Source organism: Vulpes vulpes, chromosome 10 (genome assembly GCF_048418805.1).
Source record: "Vulpes vulpes isolate BD-2025 chromosome 10, VulVul3, whole genome shotgun sequence".
NCBI lineage: Eukaryota > Metazoa > Chordata > Mammalia > Carnivora > Canidae > Vulpes > Vulpes vulpes.
Window position 1 is genome coordinate 728,655 of NC_132789.1, and position 17,989 is coordinate 746,643.

Below are 17,989 nucleotides of genomic sequence, written 5' to 3' on the forward strand. Positions count from 1 at the left end.
AATAATGTTTTCTCCTGCAAAACCACTTTAACATCAATTTCAATAAACATATAATGAAAAGTGCTTGATTTTTTCTTGAGTGACAGTAGTTATTAAATCTGATTCTGGAACCAAATTGTCTGAGCTTGAATCTCAGATCCATGCTTTGCCATCAGTATGAACTTGGGCATGGCACTGGCCCTCTTGGTGACTCAGTTTCCACTTTTATAAAATTAGATGATACCAGCTTTCATGGCAAATGTGGCTACTGCCAGTCTCACTCTGTTAACAGCCATAGAGGACCCACACTGGTATCTGGCTAAATCTTACCACTGTGTGTGTTAGCTCTTTGTATTTTTATTCTAAAAGCTATCCTTGTAAAATTGGGAAGCATCGGGATCCCTGGGTGGCGCAGCGGTTTGGCGCCTGCCTTTGGCCCAGGGCGCGATCCTGGAGACCCAGGATCGAATCCCATATCAGGCTCCTGGTGCATGGAGCCTGCTTCTCCCTCCACCTGTGTCTCTGCCTCTCTCTCTCTCTCTGTGACTATCATAAGTAAATAAAAAAAAAAAATTAAAAAAAAAATTGGGAAGCATCCTACAACTTGGCATTTTGTAAACAGAAAAATGCAGTATTTCCTAAGAAGGGACATGGGATTGGCTGTTTATCAAAAACAGACCAGTGTTCATCAAACCTGCTGCATTGTAAGACTCTCCTGATGATTAAAAACAGAATTCCCGGGATCCCTGGGTGGCGCAGCGGTTTGGCGCCTGCCTTTGGCCCAGGGCGCGATCCTGGAGACCTGGGATCGAGTCCCACGTCGGGCTCCCGGTGCATGGAGCCTGCTTCTCCTTCCGCCTGTGTCTCTGCCTCTCTCTCTCTCTCTCTCTCTCTCTCTCTCTCTCTGTGACTATCATAAATAAATAAAAAATTAAAAAAAAAAACCAGAATTCCCAGGCTCCTCTCAAAACAAGTGATTTACATGGCAAACAGGTCATAAGGCCCAGTGGCTGTCTCCTTCCTGGTGGGGTCCTCTGACTTTCTTGAGACAAATGTCCCAAGAAAGAAGAGAAAGTTTTGATGAGGACGAGAAATGGGTGTTTTAGCTCTCCCCAGAATCCACCAGGAGGCACAAAATGTCCAAGCTGGGTAGTCTGGCCTGCTGGAGGTCACGAAATGTGCGTTAGAGAAGAGAGTGCTGGACCAAGAGCCAGAAGACCCTAATGTGCCCTGACACACAGGTATGAGACACACACACACAGACACAGACTCACACAAATAAGTACACACAGACACACACAGGTACCCACAGGTACCCACAAGCAAAGACACAGACACACATGGATACACACACGGGGATGCACAGACACACAGGCACACACACATGCACACACACGTAGCCAGAACTCCCTGAAGCCCAACATCCTTGTCATATTCATCTCTGTGTTGGGGACCCAGCACAAAGGTAGCTCAATAAATGTTCTATCACTTATTCATTCAACAAACATTTACCAAGCACCAGCTAAGTGTCAGATACGGTTTCAAGTACCAGGACGCCCTAGCCCGGGTGCTCACCCCGCTGTCGGGGGCTGGGGCAGGTGCCCTCTCTGGACCCAGACCCAGCGGCCTGTCTGTAAAGGCCCCCGTGGGGCCGCGGAAGGGGGCGGGGGTGCATCACCAGGTTTGCTCTCCCCTGAGGTCCAGCACCGGATCTGGAGAACCCGAGGCCCAGGGGTCTGAGCCTTTCTGTCCAGTTGGTTGCGCGTTTCAGCCTGATGGAGACCCCGGTCCCGCTGAATCCCGGGATGGGTCCGCCGGTCCGTGAACTCAGCTCCACCGGGGAAGGTGGGGGGGGGGGGGGTGCGGGAGGTGGGAGTGGGGGGGGGAGGAAGGCCCGGGGCTCGTTCCGTTTGGCCTGAGTCAATGGGGCGGCCGCCGAGATGGCCCCGACCCTGCTGCCCGCCCTCCCGCAGGCGCCTCACCCCCGCCCCTCCTCGGGCCCCATCGTGCCAACCGCACGGCCCGGCCAGGCCCGCCCCAAGGCCCCACCCCCGGGTCCAGCTTGGGCTTCAATCCAGGCCGAGGCAGCGTCCTGGGGAAGCGCATCCGCGCGCGCCCGCCGCCCCCTCCCGCCCCGCCCCGCCCCGCCCCGCGCCCCGCTGCGGCCCCGGGAGCTCGCCCAGACCCTGCGCCCCGCGGGGGAGGGGCGGGCGCGGAGGCCCCGGGCGCAGCGGAGGAGCCGGGCGGCCGCGTCACTCCGCACCGGCGCCGTGGCCGCTGGGCCGGCAGGAGCCTCCCGGCAGCCGAGCGCCCGCGCCGCCGCCCCCGGGACCCGCCGCGCCCTCTGCGGAGGATGCCCGGGCAGCCCCTGCGCCGGGACCCCCCCCGGGCGGCGGCGGGCGCGCAGGGCCGGTGCTGAAGGACAGCTCCCGGGCGCACCGGGCGGGGCGGCGCCTGGGCCCGCAGCCCCCGCCCCCGCAGCCCCCGCCCCCCCCTGCAGCCCCAGCCCCCCGCAGCCCCAGCCCCCTGCAGCCCCCGCCCCCCCCTGCAGCCCCAGCCCCCCGCAGCCCTCGGACCCCCGCCCGCAGCCCCAGCCCCCCCCGCGCAGCCCCAGCCCCCTGCAGCCCCAGGCCCCCGCAGCCCCCGCCCCCCGCAGCCCCAGGCCCCCGCAGCCCTCGGACCCCCGCAGCCCTCGGACCCCCGCAGCCCTCGGACCCCCGCAGCCCCAGCCCCGCCCGCAGCCCCAGCCCCCCGCGCCCCAGCCCCCCGCAGCCCTCGGACCCCGGCCCCGCCCCGCAGCCCCAGCCCCCCGCAGCCCCAGCCCCCTCCAGCCCTCGGACCCCCGCCCCGCCCCCCGCAGCCCCAGCCCCCCGCAGCCCCCGCCCCCCGCAGCCCTCGGCCCCCGCGCCCCCGCCCCGCCCCGCCCCGCCTGCGCCCTCCCCGGGCGGCGGCGCTGGCTCATGGTCCCCGCAGCGGCGGGCCGGGCGGAGGCTCCTGTGGCCGCTGGGCCCACGGGGATGCCCCGCGGGTGAGGCGGCCCCCAGCTTCCAGCCGCGTTCATGGCGGTGGCCCGGAGGATCAAAACTTTGCTGACGGTCAACATCCTGGTGTTCGTGGGCATCATCCTCTTCTCCGTGTACTGCCGCCTGCAGGACCGCTCCGAGGGGCTGGTGCAGACCGTGCGCAGCGCCGGCCGGATGCGCCCCCGGCACACCGGGGTGGGCGCGCCGCTGGACCGCGAAGCCATCCTGCAGCGCCTGGACCACCTGGAGGAGGTGGTCTACAACCAGCTGAACGGTGAGCCAGGGGCGCTCCCCCGGGGCGGAGGGCTGGGGGAGGACTGTCCCAGGTGCCGGGCACAGCGCCCTGCGCTCCAGCCCCCGGAACCCTTGCTGACCCCAGGGCCCGGCGGCCAACAGGGGCTGGGGTTGAGCTGCCCGTCACTCCAGGTGGAGACTGGGCAGGAGACAGGAGGCAGGTAGGAAAGAGAAGGGTTCCCTAGCAGAGTGCTGGGCTGGAGGACCGCTCATTCATCCACTCCCCAGTGGACACTTGGACCCCTCCCCCCATCACCACTCGGGAAATGTCTCCAACTTATTCCCTGGGAGAACTTGAAAGAACTTCTCAAGAGGTTGTAGGACTTGCTTTAAGAGCTGGCAGTGCCCAGGCCAGAGCGTGAGGGGGTCTCTGGGGGTGCAGGTCTTGGCGTGGAGTCCTGTCTCTCCCGGAGGACGTGGAAACTGGGGGGAGGGCAGTGCTGCCCTTCAGAGGTGGCCTATGCTGTGCCCTTTAATGCCGGTAGGGAAAGGGGCCTCCCTGTGACCTCTCAGCCTACCCAGCCTCCTGTCCTAGGGATACTCAGGGCTCCCTCCAGAAAGTATTGCTGTGGGATGAGTGTGAAGCCAGGAGCTGGTGACTCCTGGGCAGATTGAGTTGGGTGTCCGCGAGGAGCTTGGCAGGTGTAACCCCACAGATGGACCCTGGGCTGTGGTCCTTGGGAGCCCACAGCCCTGGGAAGCAAGCCCAGTTTCTGGTGGGGGGCTCCCGGCTTCTTCCCTGGAGGTGTAGGCTCCCTGTAAGGGTCGGCATCAGTGTTGCTGAGGGTTGGGGCCAGTGGTGGCTGCTGGGAGGAACGGGTATTTTTCCACTGGGATGCAGCAGATGGAAGGAAGTGCCCGCTGCACCCTGGGTTCTCCCTGTGCTGAGGTACAAGGAGGGAGAAAAGTTTGTGTGTTTACCTCATTAGTAGGTTTTTCCTTCTGTTCTGTGCTATTCTGGTTTCTGCATTGGCAGCCCCAGCAAACTTCCTCAGGAAGCGTGGGTAACTGGCTCTGGGTGGAGGCATCTGGGAGTTGGACTGCACGCTCCATCTCTGCGTAAGGGGGTCTTCTTGGGGCTCCTTCTGGGGGGTAGCGGCAGCTTGAGCAGCAGAGGCTTAGGGACACCCTGGATGAGGGCACCGTCCCAGCCTCACCTGCTGTCTCCCCAGCGCCCAGAACTCCCAGTTCTCCTCCTGGGGTGGCTTTCATGAGTGAGCTCTGTGGCTTTTCTGACCTCTCCTATTCAGCCAAGGCCACGAGGGGAGAAAAGTTTAGTCCAACGGCCACTTGGCTGGTGTGGTGGTGTGATTCATCTCCTAGAAGCTGTGTGCCCCGGTAATAGCACATAGTTTTATTGAAGTGTATTTGTCAAGGTGTTATGGCCTGGTTTATGGGGAGAACCGGAGGATTATATAAAATCATTGGCAGCACATCCGGTTGTGTAACATCATGACGGCCAGCTCAGCGCTGAGGGCCGCTCCTCATCTCACCCTTCAAGGTGAGAGGGAACCAGGATTCTTGGTGGAAGGGGAGGCCAGGAGTTCTGGCAGATGTCCCTGACCCTAATAGGACATAATGGAATGTTCCAGGAAAGCCAATGTCAGCCCCTTGCCCACCCAACCGTTCCCCTCTCTCCTCCCTTACCCACACGTGCATCCCTGTCTATCTCTCTGCCTCCCTCTCTGCCTTGTCCCTCTCTAGTCTCTCTGTCTCTGTCTCTGTGTATCTCTCTGTCTCTGTCTCTCTGTCTGTGTCTCTCCCTGTGTGTCTGTCTCTGTCTGTCTCCCTCCCTCCCTCCTCCTCCCCACTCCGCTCTGATGAGGGTCTTGCTGTCCATTTCTAGGCTGTGTACCCAGCATGGTGCCCCACCCCGGAGTCACTCAGTATTTGTTCCTGGAAGTGATGAGAGCTGATCTCCCCCTTGTCTGGGGTTGGTCCCTAAAGAGGGACAGCACAGGAGTGAGTTGACATTTGTTCACAAGAAGCCATTTGAAAACAGTGGGTACAGGCTCCCCATGTGGCAGGGTGCACAGGGCAGGAGCACTCCCCAAGACTGGCTGTCCAGCTTAGAAATGATCCCTGGGAGTCTCCCCCGAACACAGAAGGGAGGGAAGACACCCACATGAAGTATCATTTACATTTCCTCGGCCTTGGGTTCTTCCTGGAAACGACTCTCCTTGCTCATAGGAGTTGGGGGGAGGAAAGGGTGTCCAGCAGAGCGGGGCCCAGGAATAGGACGTGTTTCCCGCTCCCCTCCTTCAGCCAGTGCCCTTTGTTTGGAATGTCTGATCGGCTTCGGCAAAGATCTAGTGAACGGTGCGTGTAGATCCAAATTCACAGGACGAGGGAGAAAATATTTAAGGAAGTGCGATATAGTCACATCCTGCATGTACATGAGTTTGCTTCTAAATTCAGTGCTCAAAACAATAAAAAAATGTTGACAGCCAGAAATCATCCTTCTGAATATGTTCAGTGGCACATAAAGTACAGCATCTGTGGTTGTGTGTGCGCAGCTGGGTCTCCTGGACACGTGTTTGAGAGCCTCTGGCTTGACGAGAAGCACAGGGAGGGCAGCGTCCCCACTCGGCCGCCTGGTCTGAAAGCCCTCTGCCCTCAGGGACACAGCCAGTGCTGGGGACCGGGACCGGATGGGCAGCAAGGACTCTCCCCTGCTCCGTGGCTTCCAGGTTCACTTCTTTCTCAGAATGAACCAAGCTGCTGCAAGGCTCTGTCCCCGTTGGTCACGGGCACTACATGGGTACAGGCAGTCCCTGCTTTTGGGCCTCAGGCCCGGTCAGGGCCCAGCCTCCCCCACTGCAGAGGAGAAGCTGGCTGCCACCTGGTTGCCCTGCTCCTTCCGGGCCTCTGGACACGTCCCTCTGACCATTAGGGAGCACGGTTCCGAACGGCACTGGGCCAGGTATGGTGAGGTTTTGGTTGTGGTTGGCTGGCTGCGGCAGAGGGAGGTACTTTCTGAATTTCAGAGTGTACCCGCATTAACTCGACCCACCCCTGCACAAACCTGTGCAGTCGGACGTCAAAGCGTGGTCTGCTGTGCAGACAGCAAAGCCCAGAACCCACGGGACAGCACGGCGTGAGGAGGCTGATGAGCAAGTGAGTGACGGTCTACGTTAAAGACAGCACTTACCTTGGAAATGGCCTGCATTTCTGCGGTCGTCCAGTGGCTCAGCTAAAGTGGCAGAGGGTCCAGGGGGTCCCGCAGCATCCCGGGTTTCGAGCAGCCCCTGCCGGCCCAGCAGGCCACGTGCCCTCATCTGGGAGAGAGAGGATTTCGACTCTGCTCCCTCCGGAGCTTCACAAACCCACGTACGACTGGTGCCACTTTTACCGTATTTGTGCACGATGCCCGCCCCATTATTTTTCCGTTTCGTTCATGGCTCTAACACCAGAGTCTGAGGCCGTACCATGCATGACGTTAGCGCTCCATAAATATTTGCTGAATGAGTGGATCTTTCCCTAAACAATTCATTACTTTTGCTTAAAATGAATGTATTTAAAAAGACAGCTGCAAATCAGCACCACACCCACAAGCAGGAGGTGACCAGGGGGATGAAGACAAGATGTTAGGTTTAAGTTCTGCTGGGTGGTGCTGTCGCTCCAGGGCTCTGAGCCCAAGCGCCACCACCACCACCAACCCCCCCCCCCCCCCCCCCCCCGCCCCGCTCTCCGTGAATGAAAAGGGAGACTCCAGAGTGATAGACACACGTCGGGATTGAGTAGCAGGAAACCCACTCTCCTTGAGCGGATTGGGAAGTCCAGAGACTTTAAAAGGGGATATGTCTCATGGTGGGAGTCGATGTAGTCCAACACCATGTCCTTCTTTCGCCAAAAATCCTGTCTGGTGCATACTGTTTGCATCTTAAAAGGATGAGTGAGTCAGCTGGTGAGAGCCTGCAGAAGAGGATGCCTGGGTCGGAGAAGAGAGCCCAAAGAATCCGGGGGCCGCCAGGGTCTGGCTGTCTCTGCCACATGCCCCTCGCCCCCACAGTGTGCCTGCCCAACGTGCCCGTCCCTGGGAGCCGGCATGCGGAGAAGGTGCTGCTGTCCCCAGAGAGGTTCTGGGCTTTTCTGTACACAGAAGCAGGTCTGTGGTGGAAATGCACTTGCCAGGGAACGTGTTCCAGCGGAAAACTCTCCTGTTCCTCGGCGGGTCGGGGCCTGTCCAGGCGGAATTCCCCGGTCCACATCCTCCAGAATCCGCGCTATGAGCCACGCCATCCCGCATTGCCCATCTCAACTGGCCGCAGCTGCAGAGAAGGTGTGGGCTGTCCACGTCGCCGAGGCCTGGCAGGTCTGGCTTCCCAAGGGCAGCCGTGCGTCCTCCACCGGCCTTTCGCCCTGTGCCCGCATGACTCCTGCTCTGCGGCTGTTGATTCACCACTGAGAGTGAGAAATGAATGTCCCACTGGAGCGGGGCCTCCTGCGATGCAGGCCAGGGCCGCGGGCCGCAACTGTCTTCCCCACTCTCCGGCGGCGCGTGAAAGTGCTGGCGGCAGCCTCGCGCACCCCGACCACGACAACGTGGAGAGCATTGGGTGTTGCCGTCCCCACCCTCTTGCCTGTGCTTCTCCATCTGCCGGCCCCATCCAGTCAGGGGGCCCCTCCTGGACGCAGGGCCGCTCTCCGGCCGACCTAGCCCTGTGTTTGGGAGGAGGCACAAGGACGCTCCAGCCCAGGGTAAATGCCTCTGGCTCTGGGGTGGGAAGTGGACCTCACGGGGCCTGGCTCAGAGAGGAGATGTCTGCAGATCTGCAGCCGCACTTCTGAGGATAATTCATGCAGGCGGCGGTCCCACCTGAAGGGGCGGGCTAAGTGGGCTAAGTGATTGCATCTACAATTCAGCTCCGCAATCCGCATGTTTCAAAGCCCCTAGTTTCTGAAAGGACAGTGTATCCTTCCTTGGCTGGAAACTCGACAGAAACAAGACTCTGCATGTTTCCATATCCGGTGTCCCATGGAGATGGGATCCACATGTGGGATCCACAGGATGTCCAGGATGGGATCCACATCTGGGATCCACATCGTAGGGCCAGCGTTCTGCTTCCACAGAGTCCAGATACCCTCGGAGGGGAGGCAGCCAGGTGCTGACAGACAGAGGTGACAAGGGTCCGCAGGGGTGAGGATGGCCAAAGTTGAGATGGTCTCTCCACTGCTTGGCACGGTGACCCGCTGTCGTCGGCATGTCTGGTTGCCATTCACAGGAAGGAGAAATTTGTTTCCCAGGTTGTCTGAAAGGTATTTAAGAGCTGCATGATCTCCCTGTGGCCCCACATCACATGTGTGACTGCAGCAAAGCAGACTCCCGTCCTCATGCCCATCTGCTGGGAGGTGGTGGCGCAGGCCAGCAGGGTGGCTCTCACACCCACAGGACACTGTGGACCAACCCCTGCTGGATCATCCCATGACGTGTGACATGCATGCTGGGGACCACAGGACACGTGTGGAGGAGGGTGGTATGATCTGGAATAGAGGCGGGAGGGCGCCCCTGCCCCTCTGCCCCTCCTGCCCTGGCCTTACCTTCTCCTCTTTGAAGGAAGGTAATGTCTCATTTATCCACCTATCCACGTGTTTAGTAAGCACCTGCTCTCCTCCTGAGGCCAAGTCTGGATCCATAAGCAGTTGTGATGCAGGTGCCCCCCCCCCTGCTGTGGGGCTCACATCCTAGGAGGGAGGCTGGCAACTATGGTTGGGTGCCATGAGAAAGCAGAGGGATGGGGAGGGGGAAGGTGCGGTGCTCGAGACGGTGCACTGGGGGGAATCATGCCCCAAATTCATGTCTACTCAGGCTCTCAGGATGGCCCCGTATGTGGAGACAGGGTCTTCAAAGACATGCTCCATTCGGGTGAGGTCATGCAGGGAGTTGTAGGGAGTTGTAGGACGAGGAGGGGAGTTGTAGGACGAGGAGGGGAGGCATGGATGCAGAAGACAGAGTCCACGTAGTGGTGGAGGTGGGGATTGGGGGTACATCCATGGGCAGAGGATCAGGCCACACCAGGAGCTGGGGACATGGAGAGACGGCCCCTCAGGCTTTGCCTGAAGTTCTAGAAATCATGTCATTCTGTCCAGCTGGTTGGCACATCCATGGTTTCACTTGGGTCCTTGCAATTCAGACGAGACCTGCGTGGGGGGCAACTCTGCCAAAAGAAGACCAAGGTCTCCCCAGGGACCACAGGGGCTGGACAGTGCAGGTCTGTTAGCCCCCATGCCTGTGGCTCCATGTGTGGCCCCCATCAGGGCTTCTCCCCCCAATGCTGTTGACATCTGTGTGGACCATTCCCGCCTGTGCACTTTTGGAAGTCGGTAGATGCTGAGCAGCGGCCCCACTTCCACCCTTGGGTGCTGGTTGGCACACCTGCTGCGCTCAGGAAATGGCCAGATGTGGCCTCATGTCCCCGAGAGCAAGACCGCTCCTGTGGAGACCCTGTTTTCCCCTGAGGCCATGGCGGCCAGCTGGCTGGGTCCAGTCTCTCCCTCTCCAGGCTCACCAGCTCCAGGCTTGGCATCCTCACTGAGAAGTGGGGTTGGTGGGGGCTCCAGACTCCGGGGGTCTTGCAAGGCAAGAGGAACCAGCCTGAGCAAAAGGGTCACCCCTGCCCTTGGCACGGTGGTTAAGCCCACGCTGTCTGGGTATAGGACCTGCTGGCCGCAGGGCAGGCACCACCATGGCCCCTCTTGGCTCAGGACTTGTATAAGCAGCTCATCCAGCGGGGCTCTGTAGCCACCTGTGACTTCTCTTCTCCGCTGACTGATGTTTTGGATGAATGACACAGGCTTCCTACTTCGTGTGGTGATAAATCACCTATTTAAGAAGCAAATGTATTTAATTTAAAATGTGCATCGACATGAAGGACACTGTTGAGTGAGGTGATTGAGAGGTCTGCAGGGACACGGATCCCACACGGGGGTGGAGGGAAGACCAGACCTGGGGCCCTGAGCAGCTGACTGTGGGGGCTGGGACAGTGGCCTCCTCTGGGCCGCGCATCTTGGCTGTAAGGGACGGCGGGAGGCTCTCGGTCTGATGATGCGCAAGTCGTAAAGCAGCCATCAGTGTAACTGCAGTGGGAGAGCCTAGGCTCGCCCTTGGGGCCCCAGCATTGGTCAGCTGTGTGGACTTGGGGGCAGCACCATGGGAGCCTCTGTCTCCTCCAGCCTAAAGGGAGGCTTATTGATTCTGGCTTCAGTTGAGACCTTTGATTTTCAAGTGACAGAAGACTCAGTCCTGAGAGACATAACACTGCGCTCATTGGCCCTTGGGCTACAGGCTGTTGGGCATTAGGTGAGGCTTGAACCAGCAGCCTGGCCCTGTCTGTCTCCCCCGTTAGGAGCATCAGCTTTATTTCACCCCTGGAACCTGGGTCGATCGCGTCTAAACCACAGGACACTGAGAATGGGGGGAGATGAGTTCCCAGAAGGAATCAAGGAAGTAGACGGGGCTCGGAGTTGATAAATGTCTTCTCCTGGTAGCCTCGCTGGTCCACTGGGCGGGTTCAGTGTCCTCTCTCCCTCTCCATAGAAAGCGTATCACCTGCAGGCACCACCTGTAGATGTGGGCGTGCCGGCTGGCAGATGTGAGTGATGTCCTGCCGGGACGCCCCTCAGAGATGCACCTGCCTCTGTGGACCTCATGCTTGCTCGGGCCGGAGCTTCAGGGATGCAGTGACGAAGCAGGCAGAGGGCCCCACCCCTGATCAGCAGCAGGCAAGCCATCACCACGACTGCCCCGGCCAAGTGTGGGCTAGGTCACCTCCTGGGAGATGGTGACAGCGCCCATCTGGGACCTGCCCGAGAGATCTAGGTGGCGCCCAGGGGTCAGCCAAACCTGGTTGTCCTTGCAAGAGCTCCTGCGTAGTATGGACTTGAACATGTTTTCTTGCACCAATTCCATGTCAATTGTGTATCCCCAGGAGCCCAAGGTCCTTGTATTGGGGTTGGACCTGAAAGACTGGGGTGGAGGGGCCAGTGGGCCCTCAGGAGCCCCACCTCCTAGGCTCACCTGCCTGGCCACCCGGTCAGGTCAGGTCTGATGTGCACCTGCCACGTGGGCCTTCCCAGAGGGCTCAGGAGCCTCAGTGGTTGGCTTTTCATTCTTTAGTAAATAAGCCAAGAACGATTGTTCCTTAAAATGCCCATCCCAGGGCCTGGCAGCGCATGAGGGAAACAGTGCGACGAGGTGTCAGGCCTGCAGCAGGTCCTTGTGGAGCAGCCCCCGTGGGGCCCTGGTTAGAAGCGGGGCTGGGCTGGAGGGCCCAGCTGGGCAGGGGCGAGGGGGTACAGGGGATACGGTAGGGGGCGTGGTGGGAGGTGGGGGACGTGGGAGATGTGGAGCATGGGGGATGAGTGCCGGGGTGAAGCCCTGGCTGTGGGGTCCTAGCTGTGGGTGGGCTGTCTTGCCTGGACCAGTTGCCTGGGAGGCGTGGAGGGGCCGGGGCCACATTTGTGAGCTGCCAGGTGTATTAAGAGAGCAAGAGGGAAGAAATCTCAAGGCGAGCTCACTGAAACTGCAGCGCATCTTAGATGTTTGTAACACTTTCCACCTGGTGCAGCACCTCCTGAGCTCACAAAAAGACAGGGCATGTGCAGAAACGTTGGTTCTCTAGGATGGTGGGCTGGGTGGCGGGGTGCATTTGGAGTCGCCTATAGACACCTTCTTTCAGGCCATTAGGGCCTCTTCCACGCCGTGGACGGAGGTAGGCCAGGTTCTCCACTACTGAGCAAGGGCGTCAGGGGCTGCAGTGGACGTTGGTCTGAGGTCCCCCACCTGGTGTCGGCCCCCAGAATGATGCACAGGAGGATGGTGTCGACCCGGCCCACTCTGAACGCTTGGGAGTGCTGCTGATACGTAGCAGGCCCCTCAGCACTCGGTGGTCAGCATGTTGGGTGCCACACGTCCGCAGCGTGCAGCCTGTGGGGGTCAGTGACCCGCAGGGTGGCTCTGCCTATGGCCCGAGTCTAGCTGAGGCCCTTCACTGCGTCTGGGGCTGAAGCCCCCGCTGACCACCATCCGTGTTCAACCCCTCAGCAAACACTGAGCACCTGCATGTTCAGGCAGAGCCAGAGGCCCCATGGACACAGCAGCAAAGCCATGCGTGGAACCCACCCTTGAGGATCCTGCGTCCGCTGAGGAGGCGTGGGAGGCTGAAAGAGAAGCTCATTTAATCTCCTCTTCCTTAAGTTAGCACTTAACTGAGCCGCACAGCACAGCACCCGGAGTTCCGTGGGCCCAGGAGGTCAGAGTCCGCTGTTCTCTCGGTGCTGCAGTTGGGCGTCCTCAGGGCCGCTCGGTGGAGGCACCAGGGGCAGGATTCCCTGCGTGGAGGCCTCTGCTTCCCGGGCCAGGCCCACCCTCCATCCGCAGCCCAGCAGCCCCGGCCTCCGCACCCCGTCCCGCCCCCTTGGCCTCCGTCTTCCATGTGAAGGTCCCTGTGATGCGCCTGCCGGCCCCAGCTCCCAGTCAGCTGATCCACAGCCTTACCCTCCTCACCGTGTACCTGGACACATCCTCGGGCTCTGGACCTGGAACACGGACGTCTTGGGAGCCCGTTATCCTGCTGACCACAGCAGGCAAACTATATGGACACTTGAATACTGACAAACGCTAGGAGCAAAGTAAGGTAGAGAAGGACAGTGTCGGGGAGGCACCGGCGTCTTTGCTGGATGCCCGGAGAAGGCCTCAGGGAGAGAATGACGTGTCAGTGGAGACCGAAGTGAGGGTAGGTCGCTCAGGGGTGGCGGGAATTGCTCCCAGCCCGGCAGGTGCCGAAGTCCTGGGGCAGCACGTGCCCAGTGCATGGGCGGGAGGGCGAGGGAGCCGGCTGTGGGGATTGTGCTGGAGACAAAGCTGGGAGCCGTGGGAGTCCACTCAGGCTGCCCTTAGCGTCTGCCACAGACCAGGCGACTTACACAACAGATGCTTGTTGTCTCAGGGTTCGGGAGGCCGGAAGCCCAGGGCCAAGGTGCTGGCAGCTCGGGGTTTTGGTGGGAACACTCCTCCAGCTTGCAGATGGCCTTTCCTTCGTGTGCACACATTCTGTCTCCCTCTGCGAGGTCAGTCCTCACACTGTCCTGCCACCAGCTGGCAGGGCGCTGGTGACCCAATAAAGTCAGTTTAGTGGACGGGGTGGGCAGAGAGAAATCAGACCCAGCGAGCTGCTCTGCGGTGACCCAGGACACGTGGGGCTGGGTGGCAGGCGGCACCCCTGGCCTGCACCCGCCCGATGCCAGTGGCACCCACTTTCCCTGCTTGTGACAACCACAGCATCCAATGTCCCCAGGGTCATCCCCTCACCGAGAATGGGCAGGTACAGGTCGGTGCAGCAGACAGAGCAGGGAGGGTACTTCCGCCTGGAGGGGGCACCAGGGCGCGGGTGCGTGGGGGGAGGAGTGCGTGAGAGGCCGGGTTTGTGGCAGCAGATGGGTGGGAACTCTGAGGTTGTTTCCCGATTCTTCCATTTTCTGAGAAAGGCCGGAAGCGAGGCCACCAGCTGAGAATGGAGGCTCACAGCACCCCCCTTCTAAAGCCCGGCTATAGCCTGAGATGGAGGTTTAAGAAGGAAGCATGTGTTAGGTTGTGTTCTGGCTTTGGCTCCGACAGGGGGCCTGGGAAAGTGCGTGTCAGGCGAGGGGGACCCCAGGCACCTGGAGGACAGCCCCCTTCTGCGTGATGGACGTAGGTGGTCAGTGTTCACTTTGTAGGGGCCAGGTGCGGGGGGCTTGGGGTGGGAGCAGGCCTGGGAGAAGGTCTGCAGGGAGCGGGGTGCAGTTGGATCCACCTTGGCCCCAGCCCCATAGCTTGGCTCCCTCCTCAACCCCCCAGGTGGTTCCATCCTGGTGTTTGCTGGGGGGGACAGGTGGGAGGCTGGGGAAACATACAGCAGGCTCTTGGGGTGCATCTCCTAGGGAACCTTCTCAGGAGGAAGGCTGCTCCCTCCCCACGCTGGCCTCCTCCCAACTGCCATGTCTCCGAGTGAGACCCCAGGAACGGGCTTGCTCATGGCCCACCCTGGGCTGTCGGGGGCACAGCTGTCCTAGGTGTTTTCCCGCACACCTGGTGGTGACAGCACTGGATGGAGGTGCCACTTGAGTGCCCGGGGCCCTGCCACGACACCCCTATGGCAACCTGGGAAGGCGATGGTCCTCCCATCACTGGGCCAAGGCAGGTCAGGCATTGCCAGAGGTGGGATTGGAATCCAGGCATGTCTGGCTCTGGGGTCCCTGCCCTGTGCACCTCCCTGGAGACCGGTGAGAACATTAGCTTAGATCAGCGGCAGGTATGATAGCTCCTGCCTCTTCCAGCAAGAAAAGGGACTATTTTTATTTTTAGCAGAATAGTTTGGTCAGATCAGCTCTGTGTGTAGCCCCTGTCTGAAACCAGCAAGCTTTGATTTTGTTTCTGAGAAACAGGCTGCCGTATGCAGGGACTATTTTCACAGCATTTCGAGCAGATTGTGGAAAATGCCTGTTAATATTCTGGGTGCTTGAGCACTTAGCAGTGGACAGGGAAGCAAACGAGCTTATCTTAATTGGCAGGAGGAGAGTGCTGTGGTTAGAACGTGGGCTGCCAGTGGACGGTGGGCGCCACCCCACCCCTTACGGCGAGGTCAGGTTTCTTCTTGCTTGGAGCTTCTTCGCCTGTGAGGTGGGTTCCGGTCACATTTGTCTCATGGTGTTGCTGCCAGAATTGAGCAAGGGGAACATGCAAAGGCCTTGGAGCACTGCCCAGCCTGTGGTCTCCACTCAGTAGGATGAGTGGCTGACATGGCTCAGCCTATTCACCCCAGTGCATCTATCTTCCCAGCCGACCCCACCTGACCAAGCCCATAGTTCCTTTCCTGACGCAGCCCACCCTGCTGAGAAATGCAAGGTGCCCAGGCTTCCTCAGGAAGTCGGGGAAGGGCATCAGGGAGTGGCTTAATCCATTCACACTTCTTTCACAGAAAGCTGTCTGTTGTGGAGCATAATAGGGTGCTCAGAGCATGGTGCCTTCCTCCACCAAGAGTCTACAGCCAAGTACTAGCGATGCAGAAATTCAGAGGAGCACAAGAGGGGGGACCATGTTGATGGGGATGGCCAGGGGGACTTCATGGAAGGGGAGGCGTTTGAGCTACATAAGGAGTTACATGGATCTGGGTCCAACCTCCAACTGGGTGGCCTTGAGCAAGTCACTTCCTCTCTCTGAGCCTTGGTTTCCATGTCAGTGAAATAGGAAGAACGATTATCCTTCTGAATTTTTTTTTATAATTTCTTTTTTTTTTAAATTTTTTATTTATTTATGATAGTCACAGAGAGAGAGAGAGAGGCAGAGACACAGGCGGAGGGAGAAGCAGGCTCCATGCACCGGGAGCCCGACGTGGGATTCGATCCTGGGTCTCCAGGATTGCGCCCTGGGCCAAAGGCAGGCACCAAACCGCTGCGCCACCCAGGGATCCCCTATCCTTCTGAATTTTGAGGAGATTACATAAAATGATGCATACGAATGGGGCACCTGGGTGGCTCAGTTGGGTAAGTGTCTGCCTTCTACTCAGGTCATGATCTCAGGGTCCTGCAATTGAGCCCCAAGTCAGGTTCCCTGTTCAGCAGGAGTCTGCTTCTCCCTCCCCCTTGCCCCTCACCTCTGCTCATGCTCCCTGTCTCTCAAATAAATAAATAAAATCTTAAAAAAAAAAAGATAATGCATACAAAGTGTTTAGCCAAGTGCCTGACACATAGCTGGTCCTCAGAAATATGAGCAAAGGAAGAAAAATAGTTGAAATTGGGCAGTATTTGAACAGATGGGTAGCATGATGCCTGGCACATAACACATTCTTAATAAATATTTGTTCACTGGATAGGTGGAAGGATGTTTGAGTGGATGGATGAGTGTGTGGGTGGATGGATGGGTAGATGGATGGGTGGATGGGTGGATAGATGATGGATGGATGAGTAGATGAGTGGGAAGGTAGATGGGTGAGTGGTTGATGGAGGGATGATGGTTGGGTGGTTAGATGCTTAGATGAGTGGGTGGGTGGGTGGATGGATGAGTAGATAGGTGGGTAGATGGATGGATGGATGGATGAATATACAGGTAGCTAAATGGAGGGATGGATGGATGGATGAATGGATGAATGGATGGATGAGTGAGTGGGTGGATGAGTGAGTGGGTGGATGAATAGATGGATGAGTGGTTGGGTGGCTAGATGCTTGGATGAGTGGGTGGGTGGGTGGGTGGATGGATGGATGGATGAGTGAGGGGATGGATGATGGATGGATGGGTGGGTGGTTGGATGGATGGCTATGGGAGGAGATCCTGCATAGTGAGAAAAGCCAAACATTGAGAAAGGGAAGCAAATATCCTGAATGGCTAAAGGAGGACAGAAGGGCAGGAGGGCAAGTTGGGTCTAAATGCACCTATGTGCAGCCAAGTGTAGGTCTGATAGCCTCGTGTCCAGTGAGGCCCTAACAGAAAGGAGTCCCTGCTGGGGGCAGAGACATGGAGCCATAGGCACTGCTACCAGGTGCAAGAAGCCCTAGCTGCCCCCTGAGAACAGGGGTGTGGGGCGTGTTCTCCCTCCCAGGGCTGTAGAACACAGATGAGGAGAAAAGACAGCATAGGTGTTAGGTGTTCTAGCCTTGCAGGAATCGTGTGACCAGATTCTCGACCTTCCCCATCTCCTCTCTCCTGAGAGTCCTGCCAGGCATTGGAAGGGCAGGCCCCCAACCCCGGCCTCTCTATCCCTGACCTGGGGCCTTTGGGGTCAGAAGGACCCAGGAGGTAGGGACCTGCCTGGCACTCAGTGAGGGCCAGCTTGGATCGGGTATTCTTTACTCTGCCCCCACCCCCAGACAGGCCCTGGACTGTCCCCCCTGGCCCAGGATGTTGCCAACCAGTGAAGGCCCTGTGGCTGGAGGGGACCCTGGGGAATAGAGGGGAGCCCCTGGGGGGGAGTGTGGGTCCCCTAAGGGAGCACTGTCACCTTAACTCAGATGGGGAAACTGAGGCACACGAAGCTTGAGTATTTTGCCCACAGTCAGTACATGGGTGAAAGTGGGGTTTGAGTTGTGGCAGCTTGGCTCTGGCACCCAAGCAGAAGGGACCCAAGTGTTTGCCTTGGAACCATGAAGGATGTGTTGCTGCCCCCTGAGCTCAGGTCTGGGGAGGTCAGGATGGAGCAGGCCACAGGACACTCCACACCCTCACACGCTTACAAGGTGAGAGCGAGAGCCAGGAAATCCATTTTGCCAGATATTTCCAGTCACTCCTTATTTTGCATGCTTTGTCCCCATAAATATTCACATTATGTATGAAGATTTATCAAACACTTGACTGGTCGCAGTGAGAATATATCTTACAGGTATTGCCATGTCCTGCAAAATATTCATAACTTCACAGTTCCAGAAGGGCGGTTGTCTTTGGCGACTGACAACATGACACTAGTCCGGGCCCCCAGAGATCCTTAACAGACCTGTCTGAAGTGGAGTTTGCCACTGCATGTGGGGAGAGTGGGGACGCAGGACCTGAGGCAGGGGCACGGAGGGACCATCTCCCACAGAGCTAAGCGGGGCCTGCCGCTTTTACTTCCACCTGGTAATCATCAAAATTAATAGCAGGTGTGTTAGATTGGCCTACATTTTTATAGGGCGAAGAAAGAGAGGGGCTGGGAGCTGGTTGATGCTCTGCTCGCTGCTTTTTGCAC

General features: G+C 58.7%; 1 protein-coding gene across 1 annotated transcript in view; it reads left to right on the top strand.

The window, feature by feature from the left end:
- The first annotated feature begins 2,833 nt into the window (after positions 1–2,833).
- GALNT9 (polypeptide N-acetylgalactosaminyltransferase 9) overlaps positions 2,834–17,989 on the top strand; it is a 76,168-nt gene continuing 61,012 nt past the window's right edge. Inside the window, exon 1 of the mRNA XM_025988237.2 lies at positions 2,834–3,276. Coding sequence (XP_025844022.1) covers positions 3,039–3,276 — 238 coding nt within the window. The 5' untranslated portion in view covers positions 2,834–3,038. The remainder of the gene's footprint in view (positions 3,277–17,989) is intronic.